Below are 25,412 nucleotides of genomic sequence, written 5' to 3'. Positions count from 1 at the left end.
AACTACCTCCAAACACAAGTGATAATGACTGACACCCTCACTATAATAATCTCTGAATAAGTAAATTCCATTTGTTTCTCATTTAGGTGGTGATTTATTTGTACAAAATCAACAACATAAATCTTTTTCTCAGACATGAAAACTTGAATAAAATAATGTCAGATACCGGCTTCACACTCCAAAGATGCTTGAAAGAACATCTAGGGTCTCTCATTCAACTCTCCCAAGTTATCATCTGCAAACTGTCCTGGGTTTCTAACAATGTGTAAGCTTATTTCCATGTGTAAACTGATCAGGTGTGGCAACTTTGTCGGTGTAAAGAAAATCATTCCTGCACTGTTCAGCCTGGTAGACAAGGTCACTGGAAGTCTACCCACCACAGTGTGGCAAAGTACAGGATAAAAATAAAAGGGAGCATTTGTTTGCTGTTCTCTCTCCCAGTGGACACTTTTAATGTTACTATGCATGTAGGTATTTTGGTGACAACAATGAAAAGCTAACAAGAATGAGTTTGAGGAGGAAATGTTTATTTTAGGCTCATGCATGGTTGGCCAACTCCATTGCTCTGGGCCCAAGGTAAGGCATGACAGAGGACAGCTGCTCCACTCAAGGGAGGCAGGAAGCAGAGCATGCACAAGGAGCCAGGATCAAAATATAGTCTCCACGGTACACCCTCAGTGACCTACTTCCTCCAGCCACACTCTACTGCCTATAATGACCACCCACTCAGACCATCCAAGTTATTAATCCATTAAATGGCTTAATCCATTTAATTATAATGAGGTTATAATCTTTTCACTTTGGAACATGGCTACATTGGATATCATATTCCTAACATGGGAATGTTTTGGGGGATACTTTAAACCACAACACTATAAAAAAGCATTTCATGCTCAAATAAGTAAAAGATATCAGTTTGTATAGAAGAGCTTATAATTAAGGTAGGACTATGTGGGAGACACCGGCAATAAGAAATTTTATTTAAAACTACTTTGGGAAAAATTCAGCCAGTGGTGGCTGAATGACAAAGTAATTTACTTTTCTTTAGCTTAAAAATAAAACAAAACACCTCAAAGCAAGATGGTAACTGAGTAAAATCCTTCAGGATGGATATTCATTCAAACACTAAACTGCCTTCACAGGAACTAAGGAAATCAGATGAGAGATGAGACCACAGTGGCTGCTTTTACTTAAATACAATGAAAAAGGCAAGAAGAGTTGCCTGTGGTACCCTTCCCCAAACCTAAGCATTTTGTCACACCCTGAGCATATAACCTGTCAAGGCCAGCACAATTCTGGGATAGGTAAAGGACTCCCTATTAGACTCCCCAGGTCCTTGAAGGTGGGAGACTCAGGTGCAACCCAGATTTAGCACCTGCATTGGTAACCAAGAGACTGTCCCTACCATCCATCCCCCAATCTTGGGCAATACAGCTATGACCAAGCCAGTGCTTACAGAGCTCTCATACTTCCATGGCACCAGGTAGAGACCTACACTTCAAAAGGATGGGCTCATTTTGAACTGCATTACTGCCAGGTGTGATGTGGACCCTACCCTAATGTACCTGAGACTCTGCATGTCCTTGAAACAGAATCAAGCACAGCTCAGCTTAGCATCAGCCAGGTAGCCAAAGCACTGAATTCACCATTGCTATGCAGCCTTGCACAGCAAAGGGAGATGCAAAATGGCATTTTCTGGGGTGGTACCAGTTAGTAAGGATAAGATGTTGCCCTGGGACTTAGTGCTGGACTGTGGTGGTGAAATCTACAAGTGTGCCAGTATACCCAGCCTCTGAAATAGCTCTAGTGCCAAGGGAAGACATATAGCTCCAGTCTATCAGACTTCTATTTACACAATCTTGGGTCACTATGTGATAGGCAGCACATAGTGTGGGCCTTGAACCTCCCCCAGTGTTATGCTGGTCTTGGCAGACTATATCCTCAGGGTATGACACAGCTTGGTGGCCACAGGTGTGATAGAGGGGCTGGGGGCTGGTCCATCCATGGTGATACTTCCCAGAGTTGGGCTGAATCATGTAGTGCCCCACCACAGGTTGGCAACTATGAAGAAGGCATCTGAGATTACTTTGGCTGGTAAAGCCTTGTGAGGATACATCACTCTTTCTAGATATTCTAGTTTGTTTCTTTAAAGTATACCAACAGTGTATTTGGGGCAAACCTGGGCTTGGATTACTCTCTAGTCCTGAAACAGTGACAACACATGAATAGAAAACTCCCATCAAATCTGAAACTGGGTGAGCTGGCAACTACAGGCTCAGAAAAATATCTGATAGAAACAAACCATCCTGATCAGAACTTGAGAAGATATGAGCACAAACTGAGATTAGGAAGAACATAATAAATACCCAATCCTTTAATGCCTAGATGATGTCTCATGCCAACAAGAATCAAGAACTTTTCAGGAAACTGTGACCTCACTTAATACTCAAAATAAGGTGTCAGAAACAAACCAGGTAGTAAGCAGTATGGGAGATCTCTTAGAAGTTAAAAACAGCTGTTTTAAGGAAACTCGATGGACTTGAAGAGAACATCTCACTACTCCAACAGTTTAAAGAGATGTAAGCACTTTTTTAAAAATTCATGAACTATAAAAATTAAAAATAGGATAGAAGAAAGTTTGAAGACAGGCTATTTGAAAATACAGTGGGAGGAGAAAAAAAGGGTTATTGAAAGAGCAAATACTGGGGGTTCAAGAAAGACTTGAGAATGCCAAAAGAGTAGAAAATTTGTTCAAAATTCAATATTACATTTTCCTTATATACGTCATTGTATTACGTAATAATATGTGGATGCTCTTAACACCCCTTCCAGTGATGGACAGATCATCTAGACTGAAAATCAACAGTTAAATCACACCCTAGGACAAACGGCCCTAACAGATATCTACAGAACGTTCTGTCCAAGGGCTGCCAAATATACGTTTTTTTCTCAACAGCACATGGAACATTCTCCAAGACAGATATGATAGGCCACAAAACAAGTTCTCATCATATTGAGTGACTGAAATTAAAAAAAATAATACATGGAAATCAAATAACTTTCAACCAGTGGATCAAGGAAATCAGGAAGGAAATTTTTAAATTTCTTAAATGAAAATGGAGACACAAAATACCCAAACCTGTGGGACTCAGCAAAAGCAGTACTAAGAGGAAACATTAGATCAGTCAATGGTGTCAAAAAAAGTAGAAATTTCTCAAATAGCCATTTGTTCTTATTTTCTCATCCCTCAAGATAAGTGAAACAAACTCAATATTAGTAGAAAGAAATAATGATCAGAGTAGAAATAAATGGAGACCAAAATCAAGAGCTGATTCTTTGAAGAGCAACAAAATAGACAAATTATCAGCTAGACTAAGAAAAGAAAAAGACTCATAAACTCAAGACTTTATAGGTAGACATTATACGTAATACCAGAAAAATAAAAAAGAGCATTAGAAATGATGAAATATATGCCAAATTTGATCATGGAAAAATGTGACAGAACCAATAATAAGTAAAGATTGAATCACTAATTAAAAAAACAAAACAAAACAAAAAAAAAAAACCAGGGCTCCTATCCAGAAAAGCCAGGACCAGATGGCTTCACTACTCAATTCTACAAAACATTTAAAGAAGAACTAATACCATTTCTCTTTAAGTTAGGAAGTAATTCTTTTAAACACATTCTACGAGACCAGCATTACCCTAATGCCAAAACAGATGAAGATACAACAACAATAATATAAGAAGAAGAAAAAAAAACCCACAGGTTAATATCCTTGAAAAACATAGATGTTAAATCCTCAACAAAATCTAGCAAACTGAAAGCAGTAGCACATTAAAGAGATTTTTTATCCCCATCAAGTGGGATTGAGAGGGAAAGAGGTCCAATATGTGCATATCAAAAAATGTAATACACCATGTCAAAAGAAGTACAAAAAGTATAATTTCAATAGATGCAGGAAAGACATTGGATAAAATTCAAAATTCTTTTGTTCTAAAAATGCTGAACAAATTATATAGGCAAGGAATATACCTCAACAAAATAATGACCATTTATATTAAGCCAATGGCTAACATTATCTTGAATGGGGAAATGCTGAAAGCTTTCTATGTAAAATCTGGAACAAGACGAGAATATTCACTTCCATCACTTTCATTCAACATAATTCTGGAAGCCAGAGCAGTCAAGCAAGAGGAAGAAATGAAGGGTATCCAAATTGGAAAAGCCATGAAATTGTCACTGTTTGCAGATGACATGATTAAATAAAACATAAAACTCCAAACACATACCCCAAAGCTGCTAGAAGTAACTAAGCAACGTTTCAGGATATAAAAATCAACATATAAAAATTAGTAGTATTGCTGTTCACCAGCAGCAAATAATCTGAGATAGAAAGCAATCCCATTTATAATAGCTATAGAAATAAAATACCTAGGAACAAATTTAACCAAATAGGTGAAAGATATATACAATGAAAAAAAATCTAAAAATATTGATGAAAGTAATTGAAGAGGATACCAAAAAGCAGAAAGACATTCTGTATTCATGGGTTAGAAGAAACAATATTGTTAAAATGTCCATACTACCCCAAGTGGTTTTAAGATTCAATTTAATCACTTGTCAAAATATCAACGATGTTCTTCACAGAATGATAAACAATTATATGGAGACACTAAAGTCCCCAAATAACTAAATCTATCCTGAGCAAAAGGAACGAAGTAGAAGGTACTATAGTACCCTATTTAAAAACACACCACAACACAGTTGTAAATCAAAATAGCGTGGTTTGGGCATAAAAACAGACTTGCAGAACAATGAAATAGACTAGAGAGCCCAGAAGTAAGGTATCCACATACGCACAGACAACTGATTTTTGATAAATGTGCTAAGAAATGCATTGCACAAAAGGATCGTCTTTTTAATAAATGGTGCTGGGGAAACTGGATATCCACATGCAGAAGAAGAAAATCATACCTATTACTAGCTACACAAATCATTTGAAAATGTAACAGTGTAGAGACAGCCTGCAGATAGGCAAAAATATTTACAAAGTATAGATCTGACAAAGGATTGATATCTACAATATAGAAGGAACTCCAGAAACTCAACAGCAAAACAAAACTGATGAGAAATGGGAACTAGGTATAAATGGACATTTCTCAAAAGAAGACACACATGGCCAACAGATATATGAAAAATGTTCAATATCGTTAATAATCAGGAAAATGCAAATAAAAACCACAATGAGATATCACCTCACCCTAGTAAGAATAGATGTTATCTAAAGGATAACAAATTCTGGAGAGGATGTGGAGAAGAGGAAACCCCTGCACAATGTTGGTAGGAATATAAATTAGTATAGCCATTATGAAAACCAGTATGGAAGTTCCTAAAATATTTTAAGATAGAACTTCCAGATAATCCAGCAATCCCACTACTGGGCATATATTCAAAGGAAATGAAATTTGTATGTTAAAGAGACATCTTTGGGCTGGGGCTATAGCTTAGTGACAGAGTGTTTGCCTAGCTGATATGAGGCACTGGATTCAATCCTCAGCACCACATAAAAATAAACAAAGGCATTCTGTCCATCTATAATGACCAAAAAATTTTTTAAAAAAGAGACCTCTGTACTTTCATGTTCATTACAACACTATTTACAATAGCTAAGAAATAGAAGTGTCCATCATCTGATGAAAATGCAATATGTGTACACAACAGGATACTACTCAGCCATAAAAAAGAATGAAACCCTGTCATTTGTGACACCGTGTATAAAATGGAGACCATTACATTAAAGTGAAATAAGCCAGGAACAGAAAGACAAGTTCCACATGATCTCACTCATGTGGAATCTAAAAAAGTTATCTCAGAGGAGTTGAGAGTGGAATGGTGGGCTGTAGGGGTGTATCTGGGCTCAGAATCTTTAGATGTGATTGTGGTTTGGATATGAAGTGTCCCCCCAGTGACACATGCATTGGTCCCCAACATAGCAAAGTTTAGAGGTGAACTTTTTGGAAAGCGATTGAATCATGAAGGTTATTCTCATCAGTGGAGTAATCCATCCATAGCTGAATGGACTACTGGGAGGTGGCGGAAACTACAGGGAGATGGGGCACTGTTGGAGGAAGTAGGCTATTAGGGGCATGCCCCTTAGGGACTATATTTTGTACAGATCTCTTCCTTTCACTTTGTTTTCCAGCTGCCATGAGCTGAACAGCATTCCTTCATGATGCGTTTCTGCCAGGATGCTCTTCCTCACCTCGGGCCCAAAGCAATGGAACCAGCCAGCCAAGGACTAAAACCTCTGAAACCATGACCAAAATAAATCTCTCCTCCTCGAGGTTGCTCATCTCAGGTGTTTGTCGCAGTGACAAAATACGGATCAACACAGATGCCTTCAAAATTACATGCAAATAAAGGATGGTTTTTGTAAATTTTTAAGGTGCCCTTAAAGAGTCACTGTGTTTTTGGCAAAGGAATCTGTTGTGATATAGTGAGTTTAACAGGGATGGTCCAAGAGCTCATCTGGATAAGCTCAAGGGCTCATCTGGATGCCAAGTGAGGCCTGGGTAACTACAAAGCAAGCACCTTTTACAGAAGTGAGTGATGTTTCCATGAAGGACCAGGTCCAGCCGTGGCTTTACCCACTGGTGGCCTCAGTATTGCAAGGTATGTTTAAACCAAGTCATGTGCTGTTTAAAACAGTTAGTGGTAAAAAGAAAAAAGGGCTGCCATTATTTTTTATTATTTTCTAGAAATATATGGCTTTTGAAATTTACTTTGTTCTCATTGAATATGTTGATTCATAGAACAGAGAGCTCCCTTAATCCCAGATCACACAGAAAACATACCACATGTATAATCTGAGCTCAGAAAGCTCAGAAACTTACCATCAGGACCTGTAGTGTTTTCTGTGTCACTGGAGCCTTGACTTTTCACAGACTCTATAGGTATGTCCGCGCCTTGAACTGAAAGAGGGGAATAAGATAGTCCCTGATTAATAGAGAACTATAACAGCCTGACTGCCAATTGTTCTGTCACCCTCCATTGCCCTCTTAAATTTAAAAATACTCCTGGGATTCAACTTCTTTTGCAGAGAAGGTTAAAGGAGGAAATAGTGGGTTGAGTTGCTAGAATACTTTAAAGCCATCTTCCAAGTTCTTTTTAATTTGTGAGAAAATCGCAAACATACATACACACAATTTATTAAATCAGAAATCAGGTAAAAGGAAAAAAATGTGGTTTAATTAGCACAATGTTCCATTTAAATTTAGGATACTCTCTATGTGTGCATCATTTAACCTTTGATTAGAAAGAAAAACAAAACAAAACAAAACAAAAGCCTCTTTTGCCTTAGGCATGCCTGAAAACTGAAGAATTCATTCTCCTGACACTGAAGGATTTTCATTGTTGTTGTTATTGTTCCAACAAATGAATGACTTATTGCCTCCCTAGGAGACCTTAGCTGTTGCCATTGTGGATTGTGGAGTATCCAGTCAGAAGTTCTGGTCATTCTCTATCAACTTCAAAAGTATGCCATCCATTTACTGTGCCAGACGCAATAGCCGTTCTTAGAAGTGACAGGATGTGTTTTAATATTAGGAGAATTTTTCCATATATTCAAAAGGACAATCATCTCTTACTTTTTAGTTAACAATATCTATTATGTTTTCCTAACTTAAAGAATAAGGATATTGGCAAATACAGATAGAAGTAAAACCCTAGAAAAATAGTCACTTTACATTATTTTCATACTTCTTTTAAACAGAAGGTTAAATTCATTTTCATTATGTGAATACAAGAGCAGAGATGATGTTAAATGTGGTGTGCCTGCTGGTGAGAATGATGCAAGGATGGGAAAGATCCAGTTTATAACCTTTTCAATCTTTTCATTATGGAAAATGTGTGCTCTTGGTAATGAGTAACTGGAGCTCACAGTCAAGAGGTTTGACTGGCTCCTAGCCCAGGTGGATGGATGGTAGGGAGGTCAGAACTTGAAGACAAAATAGCTGCACAGTGGGAAAAGACAAAGAAAATAATTTTAGATTTGAGGTCTAAAGTCAAAGATGATTTAAGTGGAGATGCCCCAATAGACTTTTACATTGAGTGTAAAGGAAATTGTGAAGTAAACATGTAGGTATTGAGAGACATAGAACAGAGTAACATCAACGATATGAGATTACATAAATCAAGAAAATGATAATATGAGAAAGAGAATATAACTCCTAAAGCCCTTGAAGGATTACAGGAAAATAGCTGTCCATGAGTTCTTTCCATTTAGTCCCTGAGGATGAGGTTGGGAAAGGGAAAACAAAACTTAAAACTTCCAGCTGAACTTGTTAACACTATGTCATATCCTTCCTTACACTGCCAATTCTAGAATTGGCATCAACACACCCTTTTACACACAATTACAGAATATACTGATAGATATAGGCTGTGCTATATCTGACTCAAAACATAGAAGTAATAAGGGAAAAATGGGAATATTTTATTTCATAAATGTAATAAGTTTTTTTTTTTTTGTAGGGGTGGGGAGGTACCAGGGATTTGAACTCAGGGGCACTCGACCATTGAGCCACATCCCCAGCCCTTTTTGTATTTTATTTAGAGACAGGGTCTCATTGATTGAGTTGTTTAGCACCTTGCTTTTTTGCTGAGGCTGGCTTTGAACTTGAGATCCTCCTGTCCCAGCCTCCCAAGCCACTGGGTTTACAGGCAAGCACCACCGAGCCCGGCCATAATAAGGTTTTGGATGCAAAAATACCACAAGGAATATTTTTTAAGTTACAAATTAAATATTAATATTTGTGTTTTATCAGAGGCAAGGGGTTAATAATAGCAACAATATGAGCTTCTAAAAATAGAAACAAACTAATAGGAAAATGTGTAAGAGGCTTGATAGGCAATTCATAAAAGAACTAATAATGGCTTGTAAACATGTGAAAAGATGATTCCCTTTGCTAACAGTGAATGAAATGCAAATTAGAATTACAGTGAGAAAGATTTCTGCTTAAGGTTGACTGTCATGTTTCAGAATAACCCTCTTACCATGAAAAGCTAGAAATGCTGGACAGATTATTAAAAACAATTCTTTTAAGGCAACAGAGAGCCATAAATACAGAACAAACTCAAAGAGGTGCAAAGGGTAGCTGACATTCTACCTATGTCAACAAACTGAAGACAGCTTCCAAATGTTTTTGAGGTTTAGGGGAGGCAAAAATTAAAGACCAGGGCCCACCAACAAAGAGGTACTCTGGTAAGTAAGAAAACAAAACAAAACAAAAACTTCAAGCCTCAAGTTATGCCTATGGTTTTTCAAACAAAATGTCCTGCATCAATAAAAAAATACCTGGCATTCCAGAAGTACAAGAACAAATCACTGAAAATTGAGAATAAAAAGACAACATATAGACACATATCAGACATTCAGATTTTTAGACACAACTAAAATAAGATTAATGTGTATAAGAAATTGGATGCCAAATTGAAAAAATTTAATAGCAAAGAAGTTTATCAGAGAACTGGGCCCTATTCATGTCAGAAGAAAATTCTAGAACTGAAAAAAATATCATTTAATAGGGGGATTTGATAGTAGGTAGACACAGTTGAAGAGGGGATTAGGAAACTGAAAAATAATGCAAAGCCTAAAATACAGGTAAAAAACAGATATAAGAAATAGGATTTATCCTTTGTGTAATGGGTCAAATGCAGTATTTTAAGAGATAATGACAAAATTAATGGATGATGTAATATCAGACCACTATTTCAAGGGTGTTATAACACTAAGTAAAATTAACACAAAACAAACCTCGTTTGGGCAAATCATCATAAAGATTGTTGAAAACCAAAGGTGAAACTCAAATTATCTAGGGAAAATAATCATTAATTTTAAAATAGCAACATAAGGCTTGTAGATAAGTTTGCAACAAAAATAATGGAATTCAGAGATAATACAATGGAATATTTTAAGTACTAAAAGAAATTAAAACTCTATACCTTCCCCCCACCAAAAACAAACAAACAAAAAACTCATCAAATTTGAATTTGAAATAAAGAAAAAAATACTTCAGGAAAAAAGAAAACTTATCAGTAGATTTACACTGAAAGAATAGTTTCCACTACTCAAAAATAAATTCCAGGTAGACTTAAGAACTGATTGTAAATGTAACATAGATAAAGATCTGTACATCATTAGACAAACATTTCTTTTCAGGACAAACAAAACACTAACCATTAAGGAAAACTCTAGCAACCTGTAAAACATTAAAATTAGCAATCTTAAATTCATCAAAACGCAACATAAGAAAGTGCAATGGCCTCTTTCACAGAATACCTAAAAAAAAAAATAAATATAACATAAAAAGAGAGTACCCAATTGAAAATGAGCAAGATACACTTGAATATACAGGCATATTTCTAAAGAGGATATTTTGGTTTTTCACTGGATTTTTTAAAATGACTTCTACCAAATCTCAGAGCATGTTAAAGCCTTCACTTTTTTTTTTAACTAGTAAAATAACTATAGATTTTTTGACTCCTTACTTCTATAGGATGCCATCAGAATTAAAACATTGTTACTTTTTATAAGAAATGATTACTATGGAAGGAAAATTAATAAGACTAATTCTACTTAAATATGGCTTCCTTGACTTTCTTCTTAGGGTCCTTGTTTTTGATGGGATCAAGAGGAATCTGTGGCTAATTGACTCAGGAAATCCTTCAATCAATGGGGAAAGCCCTTTGGCAGCATGGAGAACTTTCTATCAAATAGGCAGGATGCCAGTTTATTACACGATACTCAGTGAAAAGGAAGAATGATAAACACTTTTAAAGGTGAAGAGGAGGGGAAAAGTTAGGAGAAACAGAGAAAAAAAATTCAAAAGGCAAATCAGAAAACATTAAATTCTTAAAATGCTTGTCCTATGCCTGTCCTTTTAACCTCATTATTTTACAATGGAATGTGTGAGAAGTCTAAGGTTTTGCACTGTGATGAAATATAATTAACATGAGATGCAGTGACAAGTATGAGATCCAAAACAAAGAGAAGAGCAGAAATCAAAGTTGTAGCTCTATCTACTACTGCATTCCTGAAGCAGAGTGAAGCAGTGTCTATTAGATCCACTTTCAACTCAAGGTTTGTCTGGTAGGTATTTTTTAATTTTATATCTTACGTGTACAATATGTGTACATGTGCCACGAATATGTGCATTGGCATGCCGTGTAAATTTGCATAGCCATATGTATATGTGCACAAGTGTGGTTGTGTATTTGAAAAAAGGGAGAATGAGAGACATTTGTTTTTCTGACATGCATGTGGAACTGGTATTACCCTAACGGCTACTCTCCTGCTGGGCTATGCAACTGAGTGCCCCAGAGAAATGAGTCCATTTGGCATGGACAACAGAATCTGATCAAAACAAAAAGTGCCTGGACAGCCTGACCCTTCCCCCATTTTGATTGCTGCTGCTTGGAACACAAACAATTTCAGGGTTCCTAGCAGGAGATAAAAGATGCTAAAATTGAGCTTGGAACATTTGATACCATTTTCAATTATTTCTCAAACCTTTGATTATAACAACCTTTAGTAGGTCAGTGACATTGCAATAAATGAAGCAGGTCTTTACACAAGATGCCAAGATATATACAAAATGCAGGTAGCCAGATTTTAAAATATGTAAGCACGGAAAGATATCAAAGGATCCTTTAAGATGTTCTGAGATTTGTATTGATGGTAAACTTCATACATCAAATAGAATTGCAAATAATTATTTCTCAGAATGCAGTTGTACTGGTGAAATGATGGGTGTGGTGCTCAGGGCCTGTGTTCAGATTTCAAAATTACTGTAATTAGTATTATTATTCAGGAAGTTTCACTTCCAATCTGCAACCCTCAGCGAAGTCTATTCCACTGTCCCTTGGTGTTGGGTTTGGCCATGAAATTTGCTTTGGCCAATGAAACGTAGCTAACAAACCCACTGAATGTATGTTTAATGGGCTCAGTCCTAACATCGTTTCTTATAGCTATGAAATTACAAGCATGATTTATGCTTGTTTTGTAAATACATAATAAATGTGCTAATCTCTTATTACCTAAAATCATCTACTAATCAATAACTGATTTGGTCTGAAGCTTTGAGAAATTGAATTAATTAATGTACACAGCTCCATAAACAGTCCAAACCTCATTGACTTTTAATGGTACACAATGGAAGAGCTTAGGACATTTGTCACATACATTTAACTCTCAAGCTCAAACGGAAGAATGCTGTTATTCCACATGCATAGATGCCAATTTACAATTTAAGAGACTTTAGTCCTTTTTAATCTACTGGTTGTTAGGGAAGATGAGCTCAAATAGACCTTTTACAATATATGCCAAGTTCACTATCTAGGTCTAGAATCCAAGGGCAGCTAAGTGAAAAGATCAACAACCAATTTAATGAGGAAGGACAGAGTGTCAATGTGAACACAGGACTTAGAGAGGGTTTGAATTTCTCTGCTACAGTATGTTATAATGATATAAACTGATCTGATAATCAAGTCACCAACACTATTTAAAATTATCTTGAAAAAAGTCATTCTTAAACTATACGGAATCCCAGAAAACATTGCTTTTCAGTATTTCTTAGCTTTCTTACATTCTGTGTGAGAAACAGGTAAATATTAAAGTTATAATGTTGCACTTGTTTATTCTGGCTTTGAAAAAAGACCCCTCTCAATTTACTAAAGGTAAATTGGTCTTCCATTAAAAAAAATCACATTTCAGATATAAATTTTTAATATGTCTATTTTTCTTTCAGTCTTTACATTTTTTATTAGAAATGGGCTGTAAGTGCCAAAATGTATTGTTTTTCATTAAAAGTGAACATTTAAATTCTTTAACCATAGTCACTCAGAATAAATTGGATGCTTTTAATCCACCATCCCGCATTTCAAAGGTCTCTTCTGATTTTTACCTTTTCATTGTAGGGTGTCTAGATTCTTCCTCTCCTTCTTTTCCCATCCATCCTGCATCCTTATTCTTTCCCTTCCCCTGCCTTGCTCCTCTCTCTTCCTCTCTTCCCTCTTCATTTCTTTGCCAGATTTTGATTCGTTATTATGGAGATCTTCATGTTTTATGAAGATTTAATTAACTTAAATGAATTATAATTTAATGCAATATGGATCAATTTTTTAAAGGCATGCATTTATTTCTAAATACAAATAAAGATAGAAAAAATCATGAAGCATAATCCTTAAATAAGACTAGTGATGTTAAGAAACAAAACACTTATACATAACTTTAAACTTCTCAGAAAAATGCTAATGAAAAGTGACCCTGGACAACTCTCTTCATGTTACATTTTTTTTTCCTATAAGCCTTCCAGAAAAAAACAGTGCACACAATCTAATCTTTTCCAGTGGGTTCCTCTCATCTCTTCATTTACATAAAACACTGATCATGTTATATTTTCTGCAGTGTGGCCTTTTCATAAATGTAATGTATACACACTTCATTATTTTAAGTATTAATATTAGTACATAGATTACTATATTTTAATAATTTTAATGCATATTTACAATATATATTTAATGTATATCAGTGATCATTCCACAATAATATATATTACTATCTTATTGCATAGATATGGATATACTATACTTTTCTTTGACCAGACCAGTATTGGTAGACAGGATTGGTAGATGTTTCTATACTGTTTATTTTACAAATGGCTGCAGTGAATATTCTTGTGCTTAAATCTTGGCAAAATTTTGTGAACATTTCCCTAAGATAAACTCTTTATGGATTTCTGGATCTAATATATGTACATCTTTAGATTTCATAGATGTTGCAAAATTGCCTTCTGAAAAAGTGAGAGCAATCTGGGACCCAATTAGCAGGGCATGAAAATGTTTTCTCCATAGTCTCCTAGCATTAAATATCCTCAAACATTCCAGGGAGAAAAATGGATAAGTTCTTCCAGTTCTGATTAGTATTACAATATGAGTGAGGTTACTTTACTTTCCTCTTTCTCTGGTTCTCTGTTTTTGGTTTTACTAATTTTTCTTTTCAGTTGTTTATTTTGTTTCCTTATTAACTTTTAAGTATTCATACATTAAGAAAATTAAATTTCTTTGTGCAATATGTTACAAATATTTTCTCCTGGATTGTCATTTGTCTGTACTTTCTTTAAGATTTTTCTTTAAGATTAAATCAGTATTAAATATTTCAGGTTTTTAAAATGGGATGCCAACATAACTGGACAATTTATTAACTTATCAGAGTTGTGTTTTGGGGTGAGATTTCTGTATGACATTTGGAAAATGGTTGGCCCATTAGATCATCAATTCAGCAAATTTTAACCTTTTTTCTTGGGTTATGTTTTCTTTCATTTTTGTCTTTTACATGCTTATTTATTTGCTTCCTTCCTGCATTCTCTCTGTTATGGCTTAAATGTGTGTTTTTGGGTTTTTTTGGGTGATGAGCATGGCATGTACATCCTACTTCTGACCAGTATCTGTGGTCCTCCTGGAGCTGCCTACAGGAAGCATTTTCTTTTGGAAGTTTTCTTGGGGAGAATTAAAGCAGCCCAAGCATCTACTTATGTGATCTGTGTTGAATTTCTCAAGTGTGGAACATATCTCACAATCACCCAGGTTCACCCCACTTTGCACTACTGCCTGTCATCTTGCAGGGGAGCTCTTTGCGGGTTTGAATTTTTTTTTTTTTTTTCCAATTCAATATAAGACTCGAACTTTTCAAGAGAAAGACTTAGTCTGGGAAATTTTCTATTCTCTTTTGCTTTTTTCTTTCATCTTTTCAAACTGAAAATCGACCAACTCTGCAGACTCCAGGGGGAAGGCGTTATGGGAGAAGTTCCTTCATGGAAGGAGGGGTCTGGGGTGGCACCTCTTCCCTCTGCTTCATGCTCACACTAAGGTCTTGCTTTACGTATTTTCTCTTATTTTCTTTTTGATGAAATTTCTGGTTGTGTGTGTGTGTATTTGAAGTTTTTGTTAAAGACAATTAGTTCTAGGCATTTGTTATTGGTCTGCCTCTCCTTTTCCATTTTCTTCCCAGTAGGAGATACTGAAATGGAGAATTAGAGCCAGGTTTTCCTGTCTCTCTGGGGAAAGGAGGAATAAAAGGTGTTCATGGCTGAATTTATGCTCTTGTGGAAATTCCCCTGGGCTGCTCCTCTACTAGTTGAAGAAGTAAGTGGTAACTTATTCAGGATTATTTCTGAGCCTGCAAAGATAGGAAACGGGTTGGGACAATACGAGGTTCATTCCTTTTTCATTTCTGGAAAGTTCCTTTCCTTTGCTGGTTACCAGCCCTTTCTTTTGTTTGATAACTGTACTTTTCGTTGATGTTTTCTTTTTGCCTCTCTGTCTTCATGTTGTTATTTTTGGAGGCGAGTGAGGTTTTGAAATGTGACACCACCTTAAGCCCAGTATCAATTGTGCATTCTTGATTCTGGTTATTGCTACGGATGTCACACGTACCTGGCCTTTGCCAGCAGTTGGTTTCAAGAATATCCTCGCCCCCCATCCCCCGCCCCACCAAACCAAACCAAACAAAATAAAACTGGAGATTAAACCAGGGGTATTCTATCACTGAGCTACTTCCCTAGCCCTTCTTAACAGGTCTTGCTAAATTGCTAAGACTAGCCTTGAACTTGTGATCCTGCCTCAGCCACCCATGTCAAGAGTATTTTTTGAATGGATTTTATAGATTGAATGTTTTTTCCCTGTCCCCACATTCATATATTGAAGTCCCAACCCCTAATGTTATGGTACTTAGGGCCGTTATGAAAATGAAGTTAAATGGGACCATATGGATGGAACCCTAACAGGGCATATTCTCTCTCTCTCTCTCTCTCTCTCTCTCTCTCTCTCTCTCTCAGGACCAAGTGAGAAAGCAAACTGCCTATGAAACACAGAGTAGTCCCCTAGCAGAAAGCAAATCAACTAGCACTTTGTTCTTGGATTTCCAACCTCCAGAACTGAGAAACCAATTCTTGTTGTTTAAGCTAGTCAATCTATAGTATTAATCATGGTAACCCAAGCAAACTGATACACTTCATTTACACTTAGTCTATGGTCTTTGGGACAAAAGTACAATGAAATTTTAAAACATTTGTTATTCGGCCATTTTGTATCCAAAAGTCCCAGTTCTAAAGCTGCTACTTGACCACTGTACCTCTGTCATTTGGACAAATATTGTAGACTTCTGTGACTCCCTTTGCCCTATCAGGTAATGAATGATGAAGCTGACATACTTGTGGAAAGTCTGTGTGTTTCTACAAAAGACCCTTTCCATGGCAGCACACCTCTTCATCTATCAATTGGGAATATTCTATCCTAATCAAAACCCAAAGCTCCCTTTAGAAGATGAAAGGCAGGATGGCAGTGGGGGGTGGGCACGAGACCCCAATATGAATAAATTCTTTAATCAGACGACATGCTTTCCTCTGGTCCCTTTTTAGAATGGCTGGAAAATGCTTGAGTTTTTGTCAGAATGGCAGTCGATTCTTTTCTACAGAGAAACCCAATATTGAGGGAGAAAAGAATAAAAAGTCCACCAGATATTTCAGAGCCTATCATGTGTTGAGACACAAAATGTGTGAGGCACACCGCTGCCCTCCTGGAGTTCACCAGCTAGCCCAGACAGGAAGTCATCAACCAACTGACTGGGGGGTGGAGGGGTGTGCTGTGAGCTGTAGAGGCACAAAGCAGAGTGAGCCCTCTTTTCTGTGGGAGATGAAAAAACCTTAGGCGGTGGAGGATAAAGTTCGAGCTAGAAGACATTTTCAACTGTTTTACACCCATGCCAACCATTTAGATAAGTAGAAAGACCTCCTGCTTATAAAGTATCTGGAGAACTCAGTTCTTAACATCTTCAACCAGATCCCCTTGGGCCTGGGCCCTTGTACCCCTCCTTGTCCTCCATACTATGTTGTCCTCCCTCCCTGGAAGTATAAAAGTAGTGTTGGCCTCTCTGTAAGTGGTCATGACCCCTGAAGCCCTCCCAGGTATTGTCACATTGGGCTTCCCTGAGCTGGATTCTGATCACCTCCCACACATGGGTTTTTTTTCTTTCCCTTTTCCAGGCCCCAATTAAGCATCCGATTCTCACTCAGCCTCATTATGCATCCCCCATCCCCAGGGCTTGGCAGGAATGAGGACTATAAGGAGGCCCTTCTCTGCTGGGGGCTGCCAGAGCTCCTCTCAGATCAGGATCTTTACAGCAGGAATAATACAAATTGGGTGTCTTTAAAACTTCCCCCCTCCCCCCCACACCATCACACACCCTTTGTGGCTTTTGTTTCTTTACTGCAACCAGCAAAATCTATGCACAGCAGGGTCCTGGGGAATAGAGATTTTTTTTTTTTTAAACAAGAGTAGTCTCTTGATTCTTTTACCCTAATAGGGCTTTATCTATATAAGGAGACACACAGGGGGCAACTTTGGTCTTTTCAATGGTTCTTTACATGAACTCTTTCATAAGGGAAGAATTTACTGATAAAAATAACCAAAACTAAATTCTCAGAAACTATATACACACTTATGGCAGAAGGCACCTCTGCTGCTTGGGTTGAGACCCTGAATGATTACAGCTAAAGCTCTTCAATCAGAGATAATTTAATTCTGTTCCTTTTTTTTTTTTTTTGAATCAAACATAATTATTTATTTTAGATAATTATGCAAAAGAGGGATTGCAGTGTCAAGGAGCATATATACTTTAATGTTTGTGATATTACCTCTTGTGTGTGATAGCATTTGGTATTATTATACCATAATACTAATTATTATTATTGCAATTATATGAGCAGTAAACACTTATTGATCTTACTACATGCCAAACACTGAAGTATTCTTTACATATTACCTCATTTAATCCCCACCACAATTCTCTGTGATAGGTTTGATGCCCATTTTATAGATGGGGAAAGTGAGGTAGAGATATGTTAAGCAACTAATTAAAGTTACACAGCAAGCATTTTTAATTATGCTTTTTAATTATGCTCTTGTTTCCATTCGATTTTTGCCCTTTTTTTTGTATTATATCTTTCCTAAACAGCATAATTTGTTACAAACATTTAATAAAACCTAGCACATTACCTAATCCACGATCAAGGCACTACAAATCTATTCCCAGAAAGAAAACTGCATCTGTGCAATAACATGCAGGTTCAGAGAAGCACGAGAGGAAGGCTGTCCGGGGGCCCTGAACTGGAAGTAAGTGTGTTCAGTTCTGCTAAAGCTAATTCCATCTTTGGTCACAGCCCCTCAACACCAATTCTTTCAGCTTCAAAGAAAAATGATAGAATTTTTCCTACTAGGAGACATTTTCAAACACACCTGGTATTAAACTGAAGCCCGCTGTTCACTCAGCTTCTCATCACAAAGCCCCATCACAGATACTGGGATCTTAATCTTTCAATTTCTTTGAATTTAACCATTTGTATGACTTCTGGTGTTTGCACCACCAGAGCAAACACTTAAACGTACACACACACACATACATACACACACACATACACACACACACACACACACACACCTACCTCTGAAAGACTATTTGGGCCACATTCACTAAGCACATAACAAATTGTTCTTAGAAGGCTTTCGCTAAAGAGAATTCAGTTACCTGTGAGGAATTATGTTTGCCAAGGCCTTCCTCTCTGTTTTAGATTATAATCTTATGAACCAGTGTTCATGTTGTCTTTCTTTGTCTGAATAAGAATGCTTTCCTTGTGAAATATTTTTCTTTCCTTGACCATTTTTCAGTTCAGCCAAGCACCTGGACAAGTGTGAACACTGGACCTAGAGAAGTGTCCCAGCTGCCCCAGACCACCCAGTGATGAGGCTGAGACCAAAAGTTCTCCCAGCTCCATGAACAGCCCACACTAGTGACAGTGGGGAGATGGATGGCCCTGCAGAAGCAGATGAAATGGGGTTAAAATCTGGGAGATGGTGCCCCTCCCCCAATTCTTTCATAGACCTACACCTGGTCAATTCTAATTCATTTGAAAGCAGTGGATTCAAATGCCTTCCATGTCTCCAAGATGTACTAGGGGAAATGCAGTCAAGTTAAAACTGATTCACAGTGAGGAGGGTAAGGTCCTGTCATATCAGGAATGTCTCTGTGGACTGCAGTAGTAGATATGGTCCACAGTGGTGCACCGACATTCTCCCCTCCACAGGGCTGCATCACACAGACCACATCTCTCTGTCAGGTTAGAATTAAAGCTGGGTGGTTTGCTTCTCCTTTTTAAAATAAGTTTCATTCTGTACACCCTGGAAATCTAGGTTAATGTCACTGTAGAACTCTTAGCACTGTGCCAAGAAACAGATACTACAAATGAGGCTTTATGGCTTCCTTGGACAGATGGAGAGTCTGAAGACCCAGGAATAAAGGTGGTTGTCAGTACAGAGCAGAAGGATCTGTGATGCTCTCGATCTCTCCAGGACCCAGGACCAGCCCCTCTAAGAACTGACCGTCCTGGGCTGCTCACTGCCCTCCCAGAACCCTGTAGTGTTGAGCATCTTAACTGGTCTGTTCCTTTGAGCTTGATCAACTTCTAAGCTGGATTTTGATTTTGTCTTGATTGCATGTCTTCAGGTACCCTGGTCTCTCCCACAGTCATGAATCTTTACTCGCTCTAGGATTTGACAATGAAGGGATGCTTAGCCCTCTGTTTGGGCTTTTGCCTCTCAGACTGTCATGGATACTTCTAGTAGTTGTCAAGCTGATTTCATTCTCTGTGTGAAAACAGCATCTTCGATGAGAGAATGGGCTCTGGCAGTACTGAATAATGGGCCCCGCACCTGCTTTATCTCTTGACATTTAATCTCTTGTTCTAGGAGACAATTCAGGAAACTCTCCCCATAACAAAAAAAAATAGCATCCAGAATTTTCCTTTCAGCCACAGAAATCTTAATCCTTCTTTTTTGTTCATGTATTTTTTTTTTACCAAACTAGAGATCCTGTCACATAACCTCTTCAGTAAGATAACAATTCACCTTTGAGGAGGAGGCAATCCAATTTTGATTTATTGATCATAGGACACAATGCTTTTCTAAAAGAATAAAGTGAAAAAGCATAGACCAATCCATATGTGATTGTCAAATAAAAGCCTGAAAACCAGGCTTTTTAAAAGGGGGGGGGGGACTCAACAGGCTTCATTTCTTTCCTTTTATAGAATTAGAGATTTTTCCTTGTTAAAAAAAAAAAAGTTTGAAAATTCAAAATGCCGCAAGAGACAGGAACATCTCCTTTGCCCTGATCTTCCTTTGGGCATATGGGAAGTATTATACAAAATTTTCCCTTCAATTTCAGCTTTCAGGTTTTGTTGCATATAATCTCTTTACTACTTAGCTCTTTTCAATAGAGCATTGTTTTGGTGTCATTGTAAACCTTGGAGAAAGAAAGATGACAGTTTTCATATAGCAGGATGTATCCTTCATTCTTATTTTTTTCTCTTTAAAAGTTCTTTTTAGTTGTATACAATACCAGGATACACCCTGACATAATCACAAAAGCATGGAAAGCAACCAGCTCCCGATTCTGTTCCCCAGCACTCCCCTCAGCTCAGCTTCGCTCTCTCCACTCCACTGATTCCTCTTCAATCCATTTACAGTTTACTTTTTTTTTTTTTAATTAGCGTCCTGTGGATACATCCAATGCTGGAACCCAGCATGCCACATCTGTGCATGCACATACGAAAGTTTGGTTAGATTTGGTCACTGTTCTCTCCTTTTCCCATCCCTTCGCCCTCTTCCTGAATTCCTTTTGTTGTAGACTTCATTTTTAAGAGACAAATATGTGGTGGCTTGTGTGCATGTGTATACAAGCACATGCCTTGGAAGAAAGCAAAGGAATACTTTCTTTTTAGAAATGTAATGTAAATTTAAATTCTGTAAAAGAAAGGTTGTATCGATTTTGTGGCTACGTTGTTACTACTGTGTTTTATGGACTTGAAGACACTTTTCCTCCACTTCTTCACACAGTATGGGGTGGGGGCTGGAGTTGAGATGAATTGAACCATCAATTGCTTCACAACTGCTGGATTGAAGCCAAGTTTACACACAGGATTTACATTTACTTTTTAGTGACTGGACAGCATTACCAATTCCAGATCACTTAAATTACATTTCCTGAGATTTCTAGGGACCACACTAGTAGTATGAATTCAAGACACAAATCTTCATGATTAGCTCTAGCTGTGGTCTTAATTCTTAAGGAAGACGTGTTTTAAAACTGCTGTTCATCAATGGCAACATTAAGACACCCAACTCTCCTCGTTTTGTGGAGTAGGTATTGTTGATGTCTAGGCTATCTCACCACTGGGCCCACCTCTGAGTCCCTGTGTGGCTGCGTGATAGTATTCTTATACTGAGAGTTTTCCTCTCAATACCCATAATTCTTGCATCTCTCTGTGTCCACTAGTATCATCAGGGTAGCTTGTTTAGCCAGTGGAGAGGACAGGCCGGGCATCCTGAGCACATGAACAACTGAGAATCATTTGCTCTTCCACCAATGAGGAAAGCGAGTCATTGGCTCACACCCCAATTTCCCTATCCATGATGAGGCAACTCTGAGGTGTGTTCTACATGGTTCATTAAAGGGTCCTCAGTGGAACTGAGCTGCCATTGCTCACAAGGATAGTCTTCCTATTATCTGCTGCACTCCCTTATTTATGTTTCCTGAGAATGTCTTCCAGGTAAACCATCTGGATCCAAGATCTGCTTTAGGAGGGACATACTAAAGCACTATCCCTTATATGGAGCTCTCTGTTCTGAGATTTTCTTTCTTACAATATATAAGAAAGAAAATTTTATATATATATATAATTTTATATATATATGTATATATATAAAATTATTCTTACAATTGAAGGTCTCTCTAATTTCACTAGCACATTATTAATAGAAAAATTAAACTTCTGGGATAACATAAACATGTTGAATATGCAAAATGAATCATCAGTAGCGTTTCCCCTAAAAATCAATATCAAGTTTTAAATAACTTTAATGTTCTGTCTACCCGGATTCAATTAAGCTAAGTTGACAGATGCATGCATCATATTTTGGATCTTGGGTATTATCATACAGTTTACAAGCCATTATAGAAAATAATGGACAAATAGTTTTATTCTGGTAGTTATTTTACCCTTTAGAAAAGCTATGTGTTTCGAGGTTTTTCAAAGAAGCTAATTAGTGAAATGGTAGCCGTACTGATTCATCTAATTTCTTCTAAAGCAACTCATATCTGCATTGGACTCAGGATGATTACAAAATGCAGAATTCCAGCTTCTTAATAGTATTGAATAGGAATCTGTGGTTGGTAGGACCTGATATTCTGCATTTTAATAAACTGCCTTGGTCATCATTGTCCACATGGAAGCTTGAGAGTCATCTGCTTACTGACTGTTTCTCACTAAAATGCAACTTAAAAGATTCCTACACCTCTTCTAGTATGTATGTGTAATGTATCAACTACAATAAATTGTATTTGTAGCATAAAGCTATAGCAACATTAAAAAATGAAACCTTGAAAACAGCATTATCTAAATAACATGACTCTTGAAAAATAGAAGGGTATCGGGAGAGGCAGGAGGGGAGTGTAAGAGGAGGTATTGAAGAGTAAAATTGGTGGAATTATGTAATATGCATGTACCAATGTGCCACAATAAAACTCACCACTGCATATAATTAAGTGCACCACTTAAAAAAATAACATGACTCTTCTTTTTGCTAAAGATTATAATACCCATAATTCCAGGCAGAAATTTTGGAAAGGCACTTTATTCATTCATTCATTTAATCTAGAACTTCTTATAAATAATTTCCTATAGCTTGTTAGATTCATCCATTTTTATAATCATACAATCTAACTCAATATAAAGGATTGTCAAATCATGGTGGAAAGCATAAATTTGAGCTGTGCATTTTGATTCTGCTACTTACTGGCCAATTATGGTTGTGTTATTGAACCTCAATGTGATTCAGGGTCCTAATAAAACAACCCCCCCCCCCAAAAAAAAAACCCAGCTACCTCATAGGTAAGTGATATATAGAATGAGGCACTTTGGGCACTTAGTGGTGTATTTGGCCCTTTATAAACAATTATGAGAAAGTATTTCAGTATTGACCAAATTCACTACCCATCATGTCAGGGAAAGATACAGAGAACACAGGCAATAGTGATGCTCCTGGGTTCTGGAGCCAGATTTGCCTGGTTTCAGGCTTGGGTCTCCCTTTGGCTGTTAAATGCTGAACAGGTGACACCACCTGTATCTCACTGCACACCTCTGCTTCCCTTTGGCATCTGTATGCTTTATTCTTCAATAAACCCATTGCTCTCCTGTCTACATATCATTTTCGGAGGACTTACCCTACACAGAAGCTGTATGAATGTGTTTTTTAGGATGGGAGCAGAAGCAGCATGCTGTTATTCTGAGGGGATAATCAGCACAGCTGGAGGGAAGGCAATAGCTGATGAGGCAGATCCAGGACAGAATGGGATCATGAGATCATTGAAGGCTTGGGCAAGGGGCAGACTGGGGAAGAGAGTTTTGCTGCTCCTATTCTATGCACATGAATTATTGCAACTTGCTGAGGCTAATACTTATTTTCATCCCTGTGAAGGGTGTTGTCATAATTTAAGTGAACGTCCTCCCAGCTTATCACTTTTGATTAGAAATTAGCCCACCAGAATGAGTCACGGCAGAAGCGTTGACAGGAATAGAGGACTGATTCATCCAGTGGATGATTAAGCTACTGAGACAGCTTTGTTAACCTACCAACATCAGTAAACTTCATTTTTCTGTTTTCTAAACAATGTAATTTGATTACATTTCAAGTACTGTACTTCCTTATTTTCCTACTAATTATGTAAATTATGTATGTAAATTAATATGGAAGGAAGATAGACTTTTGTTTGTGAAAAAGATGGACAGACCAACCAGGGCTGGGCTTTGGGTTGATTTTCTGGTGATGGGAAGGGATTCCTTCCCCCAGTCCCACCTATTCATGGTATCGGTCTTATAGTCAGTGTCAAAGGTCTTGGCTGCAGTTAAGGTCTAGTAGTTAACTAAGGAAGAGAGAAGTTGGTAGACTTAATAATGAATTTTAGTCAAAGTATGATACAATCAATGTCCTCCTCTATCAGTAACCTCTGAGCCCAAGTGTCTATTAAGTCATTCCGCATTCCTTACCTAGCAGAGATTCTCTGGGCATCTACCCCATACCAAACTATGGCTAACAAAGAAAGAATATATGTATAAGATTAAGTCTCTGGCCTATAAAGACTTGTGTGACTAAAATTCAAAGGGATTAAGAATTATTCTGGGATAGTAGAGGGTATCTAACCAATTTTAGGGGAATGGGTAGAATTAAGAAGTGGTTTCAGGGAGATATTTTCTGAATAAAATATTATATACTGGCTGAGCCTCGGAAGATGATTGGAAGTGGCCAGAAGAATCATGGGAGGAACAGCAAGCACAAAGGTCCAGAGAAGAGGGTACATAGCCCAACAAACGATCAGCCAGTTGTCATTGTAGTAGTTCAGGATGGATGGAGGTTAGAGCTCAGCATGTGTGAGTGAGTGTGTGTGTGTGGGGGGTGTCAAACTATGAAGCCAGAGAAGCAACAGGGACAAGCCCTAGAGGAATAGGAATGCCATTTGAAAGCCAGTGATACCCCTGAAAGTTTCAGTCAGTACGTAGCATATCAGACTAGTATTTTAGGAAGGTTAGTCTGACTGCTGAAGGAGAATGAATTTAAGGTAGAGAGACTAAAAGTAGGAAAAACAGGATGGAAGCACTTTTCTTGCTGTGCACAAAACTGGGCAATTTCTCAGCTTCTTAAGTAGTTAGGCAAGGACTCATGACTGTGCAGAAGCCAATGGACTGGGATCAGGAGAGAGAAGTGCTACTTCTGGGAACGGCACCTTAAACAGGCTCTCTGGTATGGACTCCATGTTCCCTGCCTGCTGTCCTCTGCCAGGCCCTGGGCAGGGGTTCTCAAACTTGACTGAGCATTGGAACCACCTGGACAGTTTATAAAAACACATTTCTGCATCTTATTCCAGAGCCTGTGATTCAGCCAGTCTTTGGGGGCCCTGGCAATTTGCACGTTTGAGTTACCAAGTGATGCTACTGCTTCTGACCCAGGATCTGGTTACATTTTAGAACCCAAGGTCTTAAGAAAGGCACAATTATAAGATATATGAGACTGTGTGGAGCAGTTTCTCCTCCCCCCACTCAGAACCACTTGGGATTGTGAAGTGAGCAAGAAAAACTCTTTTTTCTTACCTTAAATTATTTATATGTGGAGGTTAGTTGTTCCTGCTATTTGAGTACTCCATACAAGAGGCACTAGTAGAAGACACATGTCAGAAAAAGTCCTAAGG

At 37.6% G+C, this 25,412-nt stretch overlaps 1 protein-coding gene across 5 annotated transcripts in view; it reads right to left on the bottom strand.

Annotated features, from left to right (window-relative positions):
* Macrod2 (mono-ADP ribosylhydrolase 2) overlaps positions 1 to 25,412 on the bottom strand; it is a 1,954,610-nt gene that overhangs the window by 18,200 nt on the left and 1,910,998 nt on the right. For all 5 annotated transcript variants that reach the window (XM_048811891.1, XM_048811888.1, XM_048811890.1 and 2 more), the window contains one exon: positions 6,898 to 6,975. In XM_048811891.1, coding sequence (XP_048667848.1) covers positions 6,898 to 6,975 — 78 coding nt within the window. The remainder of the gene's footprint in view (positions 1 to 6,897; positions 6,976 to 25,412) is intronic.

This window comes from Marmota marmota, unplaced genomic scaffold (assembly GCF_001458135.2).
Source record: "Marmota marmota marmota unplaced genomic scaffold, marMar, whole genome shotgun sequence".
NCBI lineage: Eukaryota > Metazoa > Chordata > Mammalia > Rodentia > Sciuridae > Marmota > Marmota marmota.
Note: the sequence above shows the minus strand (reverse complement) of the source record. Positions and strands in the feature narration are given on the sequence as shown.